The sequence below is a fragment of the Cyprinus carpio genome, chromosome A4, assembly GCF_018340385.1.
Source record: "Cyprinus carpio isolate SPL01 chromosome A4, ASM1834038v1, whole genome shotgun sequence".
In the NCBI taxonomy this organism is placed as follows: domain Eukaryota; kingdom Metazoa; phylum Chordata; class Actinopteri; order Cypriniformes; family Cyprinidae; genus Cyprinus; species Cyprinus carpio.
This window is the reverse complement of record NC_056575.1, coordinates 14643096-14661997: the sequence shown is the minus strand read 5'-3', so window position 1 is coordinate 14661997 and position 18902 is coordinate 14643096. Positions and strand designations below refer to the sequence as shown.

The window sequence follows — 18902 nt, the reverse complement described above, 5'->3', positions numbered from 1 at the left end:
CAGATCCATTAGAGACTGAAATTTTACTTAAGCTAAACTTGACATTTTAAAATAATAAAACTGGACAAATAAGATAGTGATACTGTATCTAAAACTGAAAAAGACAGATGTCAAAACTCTTTATCTTCTCAAAAATCACTATAAATGACTAAAACCAGATAAAAATGAACCATATAATAAATAATAATTAACCTAACACTAAAAAATCTTTCAACAAAAAAAAATTCACACCCTTAAAAACAAACCGCTTTAATGCAAAGCGTTTGACGCAAGTTTCTTTGCTCTTCTCTGCCATCATTCAAGTTTGTTACAATTCTATTACATGAAGGAGTAATTTGAGTTTATAGAAACTAATGTCCATTGTTTTCTCGCTCAAAGATAACAGAAGACTTCAGAAAGGATCCATTTGATTTCATTTGCGTCAAAGACTGTAATAGGAAAACGTTTTGTGACAGCATTTGAGAAGCCATTTCTCATTAAACCAAACATGTTACGGTTCCTGAGCTAATAGGAAATTAATGGCTCTTTCATGCCAAAATGTAATCGAATGTTCATCACCATGGAGCAAGTGCAGTTTTGAGCTGACAAAGCTATGAGTTTGGATATAATAGTGTTGCAGCAGTCATCAATAAACTACTGAACTTTGAGATACACGTTTGCATTTCGGTCCTTTGAATTAGATGACATGAGCAACCACAGATTCCTCTGAAAACCTGACTACTGAATTATTTTTCTCAGAGCGTCGAGGGTGAACACCATGAAAAGGCTGTAGAGTTACTCAAAGCAGCCAAGGACAGCGTCAAACTGGTGGTGCGTTACACCCCTAAAGTCCTGGAGGAGATGGAGGCGAGGTTCGAGAAGCTCCGCACTGCCCGCAGACGCCAGCAGCAGCAGCTCCTCATGCAACAACAGCAGCAGCAGCAGCAAAACCTGACCGCCCAGCAGAACCACATGTCGTAGGTGAGGCTTTTCATTGCTTTAAGGGTAACAGGACCTCAGCAGGGCAGCTCACGGAGAAGTTAGCTGCCCCGATACCACTTGAAGCCTGTGGGAAATACGGTACTACATGCTGCCTGTCACCAGTGGGACATTGTTCCGAAAACAGACCCCTATTGTGTCTGAAACTCAGCTGTTATGTCATAATGTGAAATAATGAATCAGTTGAAGGAGCTGGCAAGCATTGCTGTTGACATCACAGACTGAACTCAATAAGTGGGATTTGCTTATTAGGCAGTTGTCCAGACATTGAAGGATCAAACTTAAGGGAAAAATTAAGAACTATTTAGATGGGAAATCAATCATTATTTTATTACAGGTCTATTAAGTCTGCAAATCTCACTGATGGAACCATTTGTTTTGGTAATGCTTTATGTTAAAGGGATAGTTTACCCAAAAAAGTCTGTCATCGTTTATTCACTCTTATGTTGTTCTAAACATGCAGCAGACTTTCATTCTGCTGTGGCACACAAAAGAAGATATTTTGAAAAAAATTATTGTATACTGTACATTCAAATAAATGTCATTGGGGTCCAATGTGGTTTGGATCACAGCGATGCTTAAAATATATACTTTTGTGTTCCACATACAAAGGCATCAGGTTTGTGACAACATGAGGGTGAATAAATGAAAACAGATTTTTTTTAAACTGTCCCTTCTTATTAGACTATAATGCAGATATTCTTCAGCCAACAATGAAAATTCGAAACTTACTCACCCTCATGTTACCTCATCAAACTTGTATGACTTTGTGGAACATAAAAGGAGAAGCTTTGCAGAACCAGTATTTATTAAAGTATTTATTAAAGACATGAAACTACATGAAGGTCAGTAAATGACTGAATTTGTATTTTTGTGTGATCCCTAATGCCTTATACTCATTACAATCAGTACTCAACTGACAAGCATATTATTATATATTGTAAATTATACAACTTGCAAATATAACTGCCTATAACAGTTCATATATTATATGCTAATTTCAATGCATTATGAAAAGGTAGGTCGGATTATGTAAAGACTACATAAGGTATAATGCACAACTGGAGCATGTAAAAAGTCATGATGTATTCCCTTTTTTATTTATTATATGTTCTATAAATTGTATGTATTATATATATAACATTACATATGTATTATTACATACAGGCTTCTTGTACTGACATTTTTTCCAATTTGGTTCTAATTGATATGTCATTGTCACATCCCATATTAGCTTCTGAAACAGTGCCTCCCCTTCCATATTAAAAAGAGAAAGCAGTCATTTATCACTTCAATTATCACTGTTCTGAAATAACAGCACTCTCATTTCCTCAAGACTTCTTTCATCTTTGCAAAAGCACCACAATCTGAGAGAATTCTATTAGTCAGAGTCTTTTCCAGACAGACCAAAGCACATCTCTTTGTATTAATGATACTCGGCCCATCGCTCGCCTCATTGCCTCCTCACACCACACTTAGCTCTGAGCAGCAGTATAGTTGGCAGTGTTGTGACCTCGCTATCTTATGTAGCCTATCTCTTGCTTGTGGCTAAATCCTTGGCTGTAAAGTAGCACGTCCGTGTGGATAGCCTTCTAACAGAGGCGCTGGCCTCTGTATTCTTGTCACCAAAGGCCAACTGGAATATCTTATGTAGCCTATCTCTTGCTTGTGGCTAAATCCTTGGCTGTAAAGTCATATGTGCTTGTGAGCTGCTGAGTATTTTTGGGACATTATGTCTGGGCAAGAGGATCATGGGAAGAGAGCTCAGCTGAGCCCAGATCATCCCCTATCAAGACTGGCATGCCGACTAAACAGCAAAGCACTCTGTCAACACTAAATCACACCATCCACACACACACATGTTGGGTTTTTCATGTTTTATGGGGACACTTCATAGGCGTAATGATTTTTATAATGAACAAACTGTATTTTCTGTCCCTTTACCATAAGCCTACACCTAAACCTACCCCTCAAACAAACAAAAGGCATTTTTAGATTTTCAAAAAATTTCATCATCCTGCATGATTCATAAGCTTGTTTCCTGATGGGGACCAAAAAATGTCCCTACAAGGACATGGATTTTGGATATTGCCATCTTTATGGGGACATTTTGTCCCCATAACTCAATTTAAAACAGAAACACACACACACACACACACACACACACACACACACACACACACACACACACACACACACACACACACACACACACACACATCTAAAAAACAAATAAGATCAGTTCAAGTTCATCTGTAGAGAGCAAAATGCAGACAAGGCATTTCAATTGTAGTTTCTGTTAATAAAAAAGTCAATGTCATAAGATTTTTCCTTGCTTACAAAAGAGGGATCAAACGTGAAAAGATCTTTATGATACAAATAAAAAGCATGTGGCAAAAATAATATGAAATGTGCCAAAAAGTAGGTGATCTTTATATGACACGCCAAACAAATAAATATGGAACTTTATCAGCAGAAAACGTAAAATATGTTTAAGCCTTCAATGTTTGTCATTATGCATTCTGGAAAAGCCTTGTCTGCGGAGGATACATGTGATGCCACCTTTTGTGTAAAATAAAGGCTCTTATAAAGCTCAACTTGGAGTCTCAAGTCCATCTCAGGTTTGAGTCCAAGACCAGATTTTTATGGTCTTGGTCTTGTCATAGACTCTGTAGCATTTGGCCTAGACTCTTCTAGTCTCTATCTTGAATCAGATTCACACTACTGTACTCCGTTTTCAGCCTGGACTTTATTTAAATTAGTTAGTCTTGACTCCAACACTGGTACTTGCCCTTGAGACATTGGGCCATAGTGGTCACATGGAACCAAAGTTTCAAGTCCAGCCTGTTACATTACGTGTTATAAAGTAAACAACCAAAAATACCAACAAACATTTTGACTGTCCCTTTCAACTTGTCTCTCAGCTTTTGTCCTTTTCTCTGGATTTTCACAGGCTGTTCCAAAAGAAGAAAAAGTAGAGGACACTGGGTGAGACTTGCATACTCTCACAGTCATAAGGAGGTCCAAGAGATCTCAGAAGAGGACCCTTACTGTTCTCCAGTTAAGACTATCCTCTTTCAGTCAACTACCTACAGCTCAAAAAGGTTAAAAACTCCATGATATGTGTTCCAAATTGGTGCTTGGAAAAATGTACATGATGGCATAGAGGAAGGCTAGCACTGAATACATGGTTTTACACTTGTTCATATTTCAGTTGTCCGGAACCAATCACAAGTTTTGACCTTCTTAAAAAGTCCCTCTTGTAGTTTTGTGACCATGTGTTTTCTCAACATTTCTAAAGCATTCAATGATTTGTTTTTACTTTTGTTATATATATATTTTTTTTTCCACAGCGCTGTACAGTAACTTTTAGGAGGGTTCTTATGGTGCTGGTGTCTCTGTGAATAGTAAGCGCTTTTTATGTCAGTCATCCTTGATTGGATAACACTGAGGTATTTTATACCATATTGTAGCAAAGAATATTTTGTAAAGAGAATAGATTTAGCAATAACACTTGTTTTGTCACATTCTACTGTCAAATTACGGTTAAAAAGTTCATTTTAGACATGGAAATTAATCTTAAGAGGGTAAAGTTACTTCAGAATGGTACCTTATGCACCATGTGACAAAAGCCAGACTAAACCATAAACATCATTTGCACAGAATGTTCTCATGAGAGCACCGTATCACAGTGCCATTGACAGAGATTATCTTGTACATTTGGCATATTGTATGGCAGACATATTTAAAGGTAAAGTGTGTCATTTTTGCATATACTTTCTCCGATTTCAACTTAATATACAAATTAAAGTGTAAGTAAAAAGTGTTAACTGCATTGGTATAAATTTATACATTGCACAGTTTGTTTGTGCATCCATCCAGTAGCATGAGTTTGGGGCAGGAATTCATGTTTGGAAACCGATGGCCGAAACATCTGGAAACAGTCCTTATTTTTGCAATTTTGTTTTGTGGCACAAAAATGAGACACTACACCTTTAACAGGTCATGCATTCATGACAGCTGTACAGTTTTAATGTGGTTTTATGGTTGTGATGTCACTACTGAAATGAATTCTCATTCAGAAATATTCTATTTAAGTTCAGACATTTATATATATCAGACATGATATTATGAAATGATTTACTGTGAGGACAAACGGAATGTCAAACACAGATACATGATATCTACAAATGGAGATACATCATTATAGTATTTTGTTATTTTAAAGTTCTATTTTCAAGTTTATTATCTCAGAGGTTTGAAAGATTATTAATTGTGGTGTTCTGTATCACGTTATATTTCACATAACCAACCACTTCATTTACTAGAAACATTGTAACATTGTCCTGTTTTGACAATCAATTTAAAAAGCACGCATTAAGCCACTGCATTTTGTTTTTATTTATAAAATTGCATTTATATTTGACAGCTTCATTCCCTCAACACAAACTGTCTATCCATTGCAGTGCTGTAGTTGTACTGTTAGTTAAAGTCTTATGGAAGCAAAACTGTAAATCAGCAAGTAGTTGAAGACCACCAGTAATCAAAGGTAATATTGTATGTGTTATTGTAATTTGATTTGATGGTTTTCCTGATGTAGGACTTTGGTAGATATTTAAATTAGTTCCTTTGTTGGTCGGTTTTTGAGTAATCTTAGACTGTGGGTAACATGTAAGCGTGTCATCCTTATAGACAAAATCACTCCAAGCTGTGAAGGTGATTTGGTCCTTGATTATAAATCAGTTCATTTCAATGGATTCTCTTCCCTTTTATATGTTTACTTACAAGCTTTCTTATTAATGACTTGCATTTTTGAGGTTGAACAAGCTATTATTATACAGCGAAAAAAATACCAAGTGATATGCAATTGTTATACATATTATATTTGTATAAATAAATATATGTGCGTGTATGTGAAGCTTCGAATCTTTGTTTCTGAACTACCTAGAACCATTCAGAACACCCTATAGCAAACACACTGGAAACATGCTAACAACTACTTAGAACACCTTAGCAACTGCATATTGCAACAATTAATCAACACAATTCAATAAACAAAAAACTAAAATCAAGTAACTTACATTTTTAACACATACTGTTAGTCCATTTTTGCTCTGCCAACAAAAACAGCTGCAAATTAAACCACAGCAGAATCTGTTTCATGGTGTTAGTGGTGCGTTGTTCCTAAATGAATCAGTCCATTTAAAGAAAGCGATTTAGTGAACAGTTCAATGACTCACTCGATACACACAATATAGTCTTAGCCTCAGACGTCACGCTCACGGACCGTTGGCTAAACGTCTAATGCATATGGCACACAAAAGTGGAAACACTTCAGGAGTGTCAAAGTCGTCATCGGATTGGTTGAATTCTACAGGATTTCTGGGAGACGTGTGTGTCGCGTTCTTTAATGTTCCACCTGGAAACAAAGATGACGTGCCGCTAAACCCCCTCACAAAAGAAGAAAGCTGCCGTGTTTACAACTGTGACGACAAGCGCTTATCAGGATCAGCTAAATGCTGGATTTTCAAAAGTATGTGAAATATTTAAAGTTCGCGGCATAGGATCTTTAAAATATGTCAGAGTTTTACACACCAGTCTGTTATTGTGGCAACATTTCCACATTTCCAGTCTGAAGGTCTGGCTATGCAAGACTACACAAAAAGCCACTTGTCGCCACCTACTTGTGTAATGATCTAACCTGCAGAAAGTTAACCATTCCCACTAGACTTTCTTTGTTCATTATGCCGGAATGTGCCCTAGCCACATTGCTACAGATGAACCTGACAGTGAGACTAATGCAGAAACTCACTGGCTCATTAGAAGGATTGTGAATTGTAACTGTAGGCCCTGAAAAAAAAAAAAACCTTTTTTTTTTTTTTTTAAATAGTCATGTTCTGTCATAGTGTCATAATCTGATATGACAAGTGAATATATATATATTGCTGACAATGTTAGGATATTCAGTACAATAGTCCAACATGGCATAAAGTGTAAGCCCAACACTCTTTACAAGCAGATAACTCATGTGTGTGACTTAATTTTGCTCTAGGAAACAAATAATGCTTAGCATTAGCAACTGTTTGATTTCAATTGTCAGTGATTGAATTACAGGCTGAGATGAGAATAAATTGAGCACAATATATTTCTACTTACCTACACAACAGAATTAATATTCATTAACCCAGCAGCTCATCACACCTTTGTGCAACTTATATTGTTATTAGGGGTAAAATTAGTTGTATTACTTTCTTATGAGTATTATTATGAGTATTATGTGTGCATATAGAGGGTTGAGCCAATAAATAATTTTTTTCTACATTTCCACAGTATATGTTTACTGAAATAACATTGAAACTACATGGGGGACGTTTATGGAAAATAACACCAGGATGTGTACACATTACTGATGTGATCCAGTTGTTAAATGTGCTTTTTCATTTCTCAAATCTGTGCTAAAAGAGTAAACAAACATAATGCTCATAAATACTGTCAATGTAACATTCTCTGGCAGAAAATCCACACAGCTGAGCAAAATCCTGACAGCAAAAGATTAAATACATTGGTAAAACCTCTAACTAGGACCTTTTAAATATGTTTTATTTATCACTGGGAAAAGTACGTCCGCGGCGGCACATTGATTTACTTAAATCAAAGTGGATTTGCACTCAGAACTGTAGCTCTGGTGAATTTTAAATCAGATACATCTAAAACGTGCAACAGCAGCTTTTGTTTTTATCTCAGTGTTGAACTAGAACATGAATAATTAAAACCACATTAAATCCTTCATGTTTAAACTGCCTCATCACCTGCAAATCTCAATGAATTTTAAAAAATGTGATTTATAGGCCTATATAAGTCAAGGAAATGTACACAATTTTAATAATAAAGCTGTGTTTTGCTCTAAAATATTTCATTAGATATAGCTTTTGGCAAGGATTTGCGCTGAGTCAAAACCAGTTTACAATCCAGTCAGCATGACAGAGTCAGTCAAAGGAGCGGCAAATGTCGCTGTTGAAGACAACATGGTCTTCCTCAAGGGGAGAAGGGATCAGAATATTAATTGTCCTTTAAATCACATTCATATTACTAGTCTCTCCGCCTGTTTTTATTATTGTTTGTCAAATTCTAATTTTTACACAAATGTCCTGATTTATTCATACCAAAAATTGACACTTGACATTCAAATTGGCAGACAAATGTCTAAAAAAGGATTATACTATAGGGGCCATTAAATGCTTGAATCTGATTGGCTGACGAACATTCTGAGGTGTGCAATTATTTTCTGGGAAACGCACAGCGAACGTATGGTGCGTTCAAGTCATATCGGATACATTGTATTTACGAGTTAAACGCACATGAACGCCACCACAAAGTCGTAATTACGAGTGGGAAACTGAATTTTCTTTAAGCTCCGAGTTTCCGAGTTGGGGGCGTGTCAATGAGAAACATGACAGAATCAATGGATGGATCAATGCAACGTCTGTTGTTGACGGTAATTTTTTAAGTTGAAATTGATAGACAGGATTGCAATAGAACAATAAGTTTTTATGCAATAGAGATTAAAGTGGCTTCATAAATTATTTAAAAAAATTAAAAACGCAAAACACACCCGATGCAAATTCTTTGCTCTTCAATTTCTATAAGCAGAGTTAACAAACCCTGCTGTATTTTCTTGTAATTTAACCTATTAAAAGAAGGAACACCACCATCTTGTGCCGACTAAACTGACTTGCATTACAATATTAAAAAGTAAAAATATCCTAAAAAGTAACTAATTATGTTACTTAGTTGCTTTTTAAATCTGGGCTGGGCTTGCTTGTTTGCTTTTAATATATAAAAAGTAATATCTTTAGAAAATGTAAAAGCCCTTTCACACCAAAAGCCTCAGGCTGAAGGAAATGTAAATTGACGTCTGTACAGCAGAACGCAGAAGAAGAAAGTTCAACACTCTTCAGCAATAAAAAGAAGTAATGTTAGTTTATCTTGTGTAATTTTTGCTTATTAGTTTGGTTGAATTGGATCATTGAAGGTCAGCAGCAAATTGGTTAATAAAATGGGGTTAAATACATAAAGGATATTTGTATTATTTAACATATTTTATTATTGCAGCTTTGAGTCATATTCTCAGTTTCTTTTAATTGTTTTTATTTATTTTGAGGAAAACTAAATCTGATTTTTTTTTTTTTTTTTTTTTTTTTTTTTGAGTGTGTGAGATGAATTAATGCATGTTTACTTTTTGTAAGTAAATGCTTTGTTTGGCTTACATGAAAGTCTACAACAGCGGGAGAAGCCAGAAAGTAAACAACGGCTATAAACATAATTAACGTTTAAAATATAACGTTATTTAGCGTAAAATGTATTTTCTTAGAAATATGTGTAAACCAAGTAAAGCGGTAATGTGTTTGAAATCAACCACTGACAGATCATTCGCGCAATCGGTGTCCCCGCTGTTTGTAGTAAACATTCCGTTTCTATGGCAACTGTGGAACTACAACGAGACTAGCCGTTTGATTACGTCATAGAACAGACTGCTTAAAAGGTGCAGAGCTCTTACGTCATAAAACAGACTGCTTAAAAGGAGCCGAGCACTCGCACCATCTTCATTTTCTAGGTTCAGTGATAATCCGAGCTGAGGCGAGGAGTCATAGAGCAAAGAACAAATCCGCGAGTCTAAGCGAAAGTCTACGAATAGTGTGTACAGACGCCAGACTATACAGCTAGTGTTCAGTGTTATATTCAGCTATATTCAGTGTTTAGAAAAACAGTTTATACACACTGTCTGTTGTCAGTGTGTATCAGAAAAAGTTTGACAACTGTACATCTGATAATATCTGATAGTACATCAGACATCATGTCCACACAAATGAGAGATGTGCACCTGAAGGCTGACATCAGCAGCACCATCTCAGAGAATGGAAATGATCAGGGTGGCATGAATATTTCTCCTGCAACCAATGAGAAGGCAAGCCCAACAGGTGAATGTCAACATACCATTTGAAATGTGGTAAACTGTGGAATATGTGTAGTTTATATATGTGTATGTGTGTGTATATATATATATATATATATATATATATATATATATATATATATATATATATATATATATATATATATATGTGTGTATTATCCACTAATAACAACTGCATGTACTCAATATGTATTCAGACAGCACAACATTAGCAGAATCTTACATGTTAGACTAATTATTCATGTTTAATCTGTGGTTAGAGGTGTTTCTAATAGCTTATTATTTGTTTTTCTTCTTTTATCGGAAAATACTAAAGTGAGGAAGAGCAACAAAACCTCTGCATTCTTCCGAAGAACATGGAAGACTGTGAAAAAACCCTTTCAGAAAAACAGCGTGGAGCCTACTGGGATCTCAGCACAGCCTGTTCCAGAGCCATCATGTGTACCAGGTCCTCAACCAAAACTTCAAGTGGATCTTGTTGATGCAGAGCAATTGTGTGTTGCAGGCCCAAGTGGTCTTAAAACGCAAGTGACAACAGAAACTCAAAAAACTCAAGTGACAACAGAGTCCACACAAAAGAGAGATGTGCACCTGAAGGCTGACATCAGCAGCACCATCTCAGAGAATGGAAATGATCAGGGTGGCATGAATATTTCTCCTGCAACAAATGAGAAGGCAAGCCCAACAGGTGAATGTCAACAGACCATTTGAAATACATTACAGTGAGATGCAAACAAAAATGTGGAATTTGGAATATGTGTAGTATATATATGTGTTTCATCTGTTGTTAGAGGTGTTTCTAATAGCTTATTATTTGCTTTTCTTCTTTTATCTGAAAATAAGTGAGGAAGAGCAGCAAAATCTGTGCATTCTTCCAAAGAAGATGGAAGGCTGTGAAAAAATCCTTCCAGAAAAACAGAGTGGAGCCTATTGGGATCCCAGCACAGCCTGATCCAGAGCCATCGTGTGTCCCAGATCCTGAAGCAGAAGCTGAAGTGGATCTGGTCAATGAAGAACAGTTGTGTGTCGCAGGTCCAAATGGTCCTGAACCTCAAGTGAAAACAGAAACTCAAGTGACAACAGAGCTGTCAATGTTACATAACAATTTCCCTCTAAACATTTTCCAACTGGAGCGTCGCATGTGCAAATGTAGAGTGCAATGGACACCTGTCACTGAGGTGTGGCCCAGTGTCTTCATTGGAAATGAGTACGTCAACACACTTCTTTCATATTGTTTTTTAATTCTTCACTGTAAATCCTACTTAATGAAAGACTAATCTAGGATGTTGTGTTCTTGTGCAGAGAGACAGCAATGGACCGAGTCAAACTGAAGGAGATGGGTATTACTCATATCCTGAACACTGCGGCATACAAGGAATATCTACAAGGAAAGATTGATACAAAGGCGGAATATTACCAAGAAATGAACATCACTTACTGCGATGTGCTTGTAATGGTTGAACACAGGTTTGACGTCAGCAATGACTTATTCCCAGCTTCGGAATTCATCCACAAGGCCCTGAGTAACACAGGAAGTAAGAGCTGACACACATACACAATTTATCATCCATCATTTATCCTACAGTGACAAACTGTGTATGGATGAATTTGTTTTGAATGTCTTTCTTTTCTTTTTTTCTCAGATAAGTTGTTAGTGCACTGCATGGATGGCGTCAGCCGCTCTGCCACATTTTTTCTGGCATACCTGATGATCCACCATGAAATGTTGTTGGAGGATGCCATTGACCACGTCATAGACAAGAGATGGATCAGGCCAAACAGGGACTTCTTGAAGCAGCTGATAACCCTCAATTCAAACCTCGTAACACAGCGGAAACTACAGCTAAGAAAACAGATCAACAAAGAAGAAACAAAAAACGAAGAGTACCCAGTTGCACAACCTGTTCCAGAACCATTGTGTGAGCCAGGTCCAGGCATACCTATACCAGAAGCTCAGGTGACCAAAGAACTTTCAGTGTTAGAAAGTCATGTCTCACAAAGCGTCATTCAACTTCAGGATCGCCTGGATGAATATACATTGGGCTGCACACCTGTCACTGAGGTCTGGCCCAATATCTTCATTGGAAATGAGTAAGTCTACAACACATTGACTGCCACATATGACATTTAATACAGTATGAACAGGAATCAAACAGCAGTCATATTTCTCTCACTGTCAGAGTTGTTTTATAATTTTACATTGTGTATCCCCTTGTGCAGAGAGACAGCAAGAAACCGAGCCAAACTGAAAGGGATGGGTATTACCCACATCCTGAATGCCGCGGCTGTGGAGAAGAGCTTGAAGGTCTTGTTTGAAATTCCAAGCAAGAAAAGCCTAAAAGGAAAGGTCAATACAGGAGTGACATATTACCAAGGCAGGAGCCTCAATTATTATGATGTGCCTGCAGTAGACAAATGCTCGTTTAACATCAGCGAGTACTTCTTCCCAGCTGCACAGTTCATCCACCAGGCCCTGAGTAACCCAGAGAGTAAGAGCTGATGCACACACACCATTTATTTGCTTGTCATTTATCAAGTGTCCTACAGTGATAAGTCTAGGAATTACTTTGTTTTGAGTGTCTTTCTATTTTTATTTCCACAGATAAGGTGTTGGTGCACTGCAAAAAGGGTCTCAGTCGCTCTGCCACACTTGTTCTGGCATACCTGATGATTCACCATGACATGATGGTGGAGGATGCCATTGACCATGTCACAGAGGGGAGAAGCATCAGGCCCAACATAGGCTTCTTGAAGCAACTGACAATCCTCAATTCAAACCTCAAAAGTCGCAGAATACTACAGTTGAAAAAAGAGCACAGATAAAAAACAAATAAAGCAAAATAAAAACAAATATTTAACTTACAAATATGTAAAATCAATCCATTTGGTCAAAATATTTTTTTTTGTCTAAATTGTATTCAAATGTCATTTTGAGATCGTCTGTAGGGCCCATTTCTGGTTCCAAAATCTTGACTTGTCACTAAAGGTGACTGCGCTTTTGCTGTTTGTACCCCTAAGCTGTGGAACTCCCTGCCTAGGGATCTTAGGCAGGTAAGCATGGTATCCTCTTAAATCTCTTCTTAAGACTCACTTTTATTGTATGGATTTTTCTCAATCCAGTGTTGGCAATTTAGCAATTTTGTTGCTAAATTTAGCAACTTTTCAGACTACCCTAGCAACAAATTTAGCTATTTTTACATTTTATTTGGCTTCTTTTAGCAACTTTTGATAAGTGCTAAAAACCTGTGAATTCTTTTCTTAGAGTGTAGCATACTGACTACTAATACACTGGTTAAAACTAGTTCAGAATGTGTAGTCTTACTAGTTTACTAGCTAATAAAAAAACTTGTAATCATTCAAAAATGTGTAAGTATTCAATAATTCAATATTGTATATAAAAATAGTTATTTATTTTAACATTATATTATGCATTTATATTATTTTACGAACAAATGTAATGTAAAAATATATTTTTTACTGAGATTTGATGTAGTGACAATTTTGTGTCGTGATTATGTAATGACGTCATCACGCAATGACATCACAATGTCATTTAGCAACTTTTAGCAACAAAACAACCTTCCTTTAGCAACTTTCCCTGAAAATTAGTTGGCAACAGTGGACAGTGCAGCGGCACTGAAAATCTCCACCACTAATGCACAGATTGACAGTCTGGAACTGATCTTATTGGAACAGCAGTTTTGTATACATAATAAAAGTAAATGTTTTTTTTTTTTCCCTTATTGTATTAATTGCACAATTACTTTTTTTTTCTCTTCTAGAAAAAGACGAGAGTGCTACCACAAAATATATTTGTAAAACAAGTGCAGATGAAGAGTTGCTGCTTCAGATAACCTGTTGACAGTAATATATTGATAAAAGGAAATATTACTTTAAAAAATGTTCTTCCCTACAAACGTTATTTAGTACAGCGTTTTGTTTACCAAAGCGTGAGATACTGAAAGCTGACAGCGCGTAGGAGGTCTTTGGCTACCAGAGTCACAGCAGTGATACAGTTTTGTAAATGCATCTGAGAAAGTACTGCACTCTGGTGGCCAAAGGTAACTAGTGCATTATTGTCAAAAAGGTCAACGTGGGTTCAGTAAACTATATCTTTTTCCTAGGGAAACAAAGTGTAATGTTCAGTATATTTTTTGTCACGACATTAAGATATGTGCCAATACATAAAATGACTTTAACATTTAAATGCAAACTAAGAAATGTTCAAAGAAGTAAATAAAAAAATAAATAAAAAAAAAAGTAGAAAAGGTCCCCTTTTATGGCCTACGTGAAAAGCTTTAAAGTGCAGTCAGAGCATACTATGCTATTCAATCCATGGAAGGTTCAAATATTTTAAAGGCTAAATAATAAATTCAATATATGAGTCATTTAATGGATTATAGTAGCTTTAGCAATGGATATTTCCTGCAATGCATTTGGAGTTATAGCCAGGTGGGCGACAGGGTTGTGTACTGAAATTGAATGTACTGTACTTAAAGTGTTTGAAAGACTCTCGGTGAAGGATCCTCTAATGCATTATTGAATCTCTTTACAAGAGAAAATTTGGCTCTGAGTCTGAATAGGCACCTTTTCTAATGTGAAAGTAACTACTTTCATGAGGGTTCTTCTAGGTTGTTGTTGTTGTTGTTGTTGTTGTTTTTACTTCAAGGTTAAGTGTTTCTCTATTTGATTCACTAACATGAACAAAAATAAAACTGTTGTATTTTACTAGTTTTATTTTGTTTTACTTTTCACAGATTTAAAAATCTGAAAAGTTATATTTCCATATTTTACAGTTCATTTACATATAATCTTATGCCACAACTGAAGTCTGAGTCTGATGTTTTTATTGAATAGTAATAGTATTTTCAGATAAAATACAAGGATTCACATTATAACACTTTTATTTATTATTTTTTATTATGTAAGTTTAATGAATTTCGGTCTCTGAGTAATTATATTTTAATTAATCTATTTTAATCAGTTCAAATTTGATTAAGTTCTACCTTTGATCATACTGTAAATGATGGGCCCATAAATACATATTGACATGACGAAAATAATACATAGTTTGCATAGACAAACCATCTGATGTAACATATTACCTCTTCCAATATTGTGGGCTTCAAATGAAACTAAACTAATGCAACTCGTTCTTTTGTGCAAAGACTCTTTCTCTCTCTCTCTCTCTTACCCACACACACACACACATACACACACACACACACACACACACACACACACACACAGCACCTTGAAGTGTCAGCATGTGGCCATTTGTTCATGACAATGGTATTAAGAAGGTGTGAATGATGTGTTACATTTGTTACATTAAGCAAACAGGCACACAGAGCTCATTTCCTCTCTTTCTCTCGCTTTTTCAACATTCAACTCATCACACTATCAACTGTCCTCCTCTCACACCCATGATTTTCTAGCAGCTGACAAATGGCGTATAATCGGGACCGAGCTGCAGTCAATATTTACTGATAGACGCATTTCAAAAGGATTTTATTCTTCATTCCAAGTCAAATAGTGACAAATGGTATTATTAAATACAATTTTTGTGAAATTTATTATTGTGAAAAAAAAGTAATTTTATGCAAGAATGTTCATTAAATATGACAGAAACAACATTACATGAATACAATAACAGTCATTTAAATTATGTACAATCTTATTTACAACACAGAGAATGGTCGGTCATGGATAACATTGAGTAGGCTAATATTTAAAACAGCATTTAGCGATTATTATTGATAAATAAAACCAGTTTCAACGTAGGTCAGCCGTACAGTCAGTCAAAATGGTAAAAAGATCCGCTGTCTATTGACGTATTTTTTATGGATAGTATGGCTTTTTTAAGCCATGACCACATAAAGCATGAGCACATAAACCAAATTATAACCAGGCCCACACAGATTGTAAAGATTTGTTTTGCATTTAACCATGATTTTGAGGCAAATCTTTGTCTTTGCGCTGAATGGAGGTTTGCAATTACTACATTCTTATTGTTATCTGAATGCATTATCAAATTATCCAAAATAATTCATAAATGAACATGCAATGTAAATGACAGGATTCTGCAGAGCGTTCTGTGGAAGCAGATAACCAGACTGGAGTGTCTCGCTCCCTCTCACAGGACGTGGTAGACTGGTCTGTTGGTGGGACTGTCTGGAGAACTGCACTGGGAGTCACTTCCAGTCGGAGAGAGAGCAACCATGTTCCTCATTCCCACTGCAACTCCCGTATCTACAGAGGACAGCCTGTCCACGATGCTGGACAAACACTGCAAACTGGACGCTCCTGGAGTTCTGTCCACTGCGCTAGCTGGATTAATGAAGAAACAGGAAATGACATAATTAGTGACAAACAATATGTAACACAAAGACTTCCACATTTAAAAACGAAATTATAAGGATCTTATTTCTTACCATTTTGTGCTTCAAAATTGTAGTTATTCCCAAAGTTTGGATTCATCTGAGGCCATACAGGACTGTTGCAGTCAATCTAAAGTGAACACAAAAAGTTCCATCAGCATGCATAATTATAAAGCAGTGAACATATATGTGACATGGATTGGTTCTCTTCCTCTACAACAACTTGTGCATCACTGGAGCATCACTGCATAGTCTGTGAACTTCACTGTATCTCTTTCTTTCACAAGCTGGTTACTTTGCGAGGGTCTCCCACGCTATGTTGGGCTTCAGGCATGGCGAATTGATTGAGTCAGTGGAAGCCACACCAGTTTGTGCAAGATGACACTTTCTCTGAGTAAATCTGCAGAAAATCCTGGCAGCAGCGCAGCTCATGCAGTCAGTCAGGAATGCAGTACGGCCGTCACTTTCCTGCCAGTCTCTGTTGGATGGATTTACTGAGGCTTTGTTAGGCTATAAAGAGTCCAGTGGGAAAGGCATCACTATACCCTCCATTCTTAAACCCTGTACTGAAATTTTGTCAGAAATGTTTTGTGAACCAACATCTCACATTGTTTGTATTGTTGTTTGAATTCAGCAGCCTTCTTGGCCAGGTCACACTTGTAAAAGACATTTTAATCTAAGTAAATTTCTACCTGATTAAAAGTTTACAAACTAGCTCACTCAGAACATTTACATCTGGAAGGCTTGTCCTTGTCAACAAATGGTCAATGTCACTCTTGCAGTAGAGATCTTAATCCCAGTGTGACTTTCTTTTTCCTGGTTACATAAAAGTTGTTTTGTAAGTCAACCTAAAAATGTGATTAATTGGTAACATCTCAATTACTATTTGCATCATAGCTAATTCAGAACAACAGAGTCTAGAAGACCTTCCTGGTCGACAAATAATTAGCCAAATGATTAGCACCAAGCTAAATTAGCAAAACTATGCAGCTTTTTCTAAACTGTAAGGTCCAAATCAAAGAATATGTAAATAATATAAACATAAATACTACAGTGCTAGCAAAATGCATCTTAGTGTCATTAGCAAACATGTATTGAGATGCAAGCCCATAGGAAACAGTGACAATTTGGGTGTCTTTAACATATAGCATATTGGAGGTCGACTGAGCATTGAAACAGACACAACAAAGATGTTGTTTAGCTAAAAATCAATACTATATGTTGCAATGTGCCACATTTACTGTAGAAGTTCTCTGATAAAAAGCAGTAAGCTTATATCTTAGCATATAAAAAGAGACAGATGTGGGCAGCAATTTATTGTTGTCATGCTGAGACTGAAGCATTCCTGACTCCATTTGACGGATAGAATCTCTGTGTGCTATTGAGATAAAACATGAAGACTAAAACAGACAAAGACACAGTACTTGTCTAGATACATAAAAAGATGGAAATCTCAAAAAATTAACATTCAAAAGGATTTTCTGTGCATTTGGGCCCTGATCTTTAGAAAACTCCCTCTAAGCAAGGAAGCGGGAGTATTTCAGTTTTGACAGACATTCAGAAAGAATGTCAATCCATCAAAACCCCAAAGTATGACTTGAAGAGTAAGAGAGTAATATTTACCATGCTTTCAGAGCAGCTTGAGGAGGGGCTGGCGGGCTCAGAGCTGCTTTCCATTGGCAGGCTGTAGTAGTTCTCCACTTGTTCCCTGAGGAGATCCTGAAGGCTTTCGATGTACTGGATGGCGTTCCTCAGGATCTCCACCTTGGGAAGACGCTGACTGGGGTTCGCCGAGGTGCAGCGGCGTAGTGCCTCAAACGCATGGTTCACCTTCTTCAGCCTGCGGCGCTCCCTCATAGTGGCAGCTCTCCGGCGGTCCACTGTGCTGGATTTGCGTTTACAAGCTTTGCAGGCCCATTGCAGACAGTGACCGGGCTGGTGTGGGGCCCCAGGGGCCCTGACGTGCTCGTCTTCTTCAGACCCCACCAGTTCCCCTCCAGGGCCGAACTCCAAAGCTTCAGGCGACGAGGCGCAGGTGCTGTCGTAGAAGATCTGGGATGTAGAGAATACATCCATGATTGGTTAGATTTGTCTAGATTTAGGAGATCGGTAAGGGGGCGACCTCTGAGTGATATGGTTTCTCTGGTGCCATACGGCCCTTCTTATATGCCGGGGCCCACACTGGTCAGCCCTAATGACCATGCCCTATTGGCCAAGGCAGGGCTTAGAGACCCCCCTTCCTCACCAGATCCCAAACCCAACACCCCTACTGAGTTTCCCACATCTGTGTGGAGGGGTGGTTTCTCACTCAGTTCAACAGTGTAACGGTCATTACAAGAGAGAATTATCATCAATAAACATTCATGTGAAGAAACTCTTGCTTTATTGTCTACATTAGATCTTACTTTACTTCAGGGTTTTTGTACTTTAATTGTAACCTCTTTTTTTTTAGCTGTAGCCATTCACATTTTGTCTTCTAACTTGTCCATGAATTTGTATTGATTATTAAAAGTCTTTAAAAGTATAAAAATTGATTGCATATATAGTTAAGATCCACATATATATATATG

At 36.9% G+C, this 18902-nt stretch overlaps 3 protein-coding genes across 4 annotated transcripts in view; 2 read left to right on the top strand and 1 right to left on the bottom strand.

Annotated features, from left to right (window-relative positions):
• The window catches only part of LOC109076562 (protein lin-7 homolog A), a 37712-nt gene extending 31822 nt beyond the window's left edge, over nt 1-5890 (top strand). The window contains exons 5-6 of one of the 2 annotated variants that reach the window (XM_042742436.1): nt 739-956; nt 3932-5890. In XM_042742436.1, coding sequence (XP_042598370.1) covers nt 739-956; nt 3932-3956 — 243 coding nt within the window. In that variant the 3' untranslated portion in view covers nt 3957-5890. Of the gene's footprint in view, nt 1-738; nt 961-3931 lie in introns of both variants that reach the window. The other variant, XM_042742446.1, reaches the window with a different exon arrangement.
• A 3314-nt stretch (nt 5891-9204) lies between these two features.
• LOC109072011 (MAP kinase phosphatase with leucine-rich repeats protein 1-like) lies at nt 9205-14578 on the top strand. The gene is made up of 7 exons (XM_042742413.1): nt 9205-9956; nt 10269-10640; nt 10796-11159; nt 11255-11487; nt 11596-12043; nt 12173-12441; nt 12555-14578. The coding sequence occupies exons 1-7, from the start codon at nt 9833-9835 to the stop codon at nt 12773-12775; spliced, it is 2031 nt and encodes a 676-aa protein (XP_042598347.1). The 5' UTR covers nt 9205-9832; the 3' UTR covers nt 12776-14578.
• An 895-nt stretch (nt 14579-15473) lies between these two features.
• myf5 (myogenic factor 5) lies at nt 15474-18538 on the bottom strand. Its single transcript, XM_019085094.2, has 3 exons — nt 17956-18538; nt 16387-16462; nt 15474-16282 (listed from the first exon to the last, which is right to left on the bottom strand). Exons 1-3 carry the CDS (start codon nt 18406-18408, stop codon nt 16089-16091), a joined length of 723 nt encoding a protein of 240 aa, XP_018940639.2. The 5' UTR covers nt 18409-18538; the 3' UTR covers nt 15474-16088.
• Nucleotides 18539-18902: the final 364 nt, after the last annotated feature.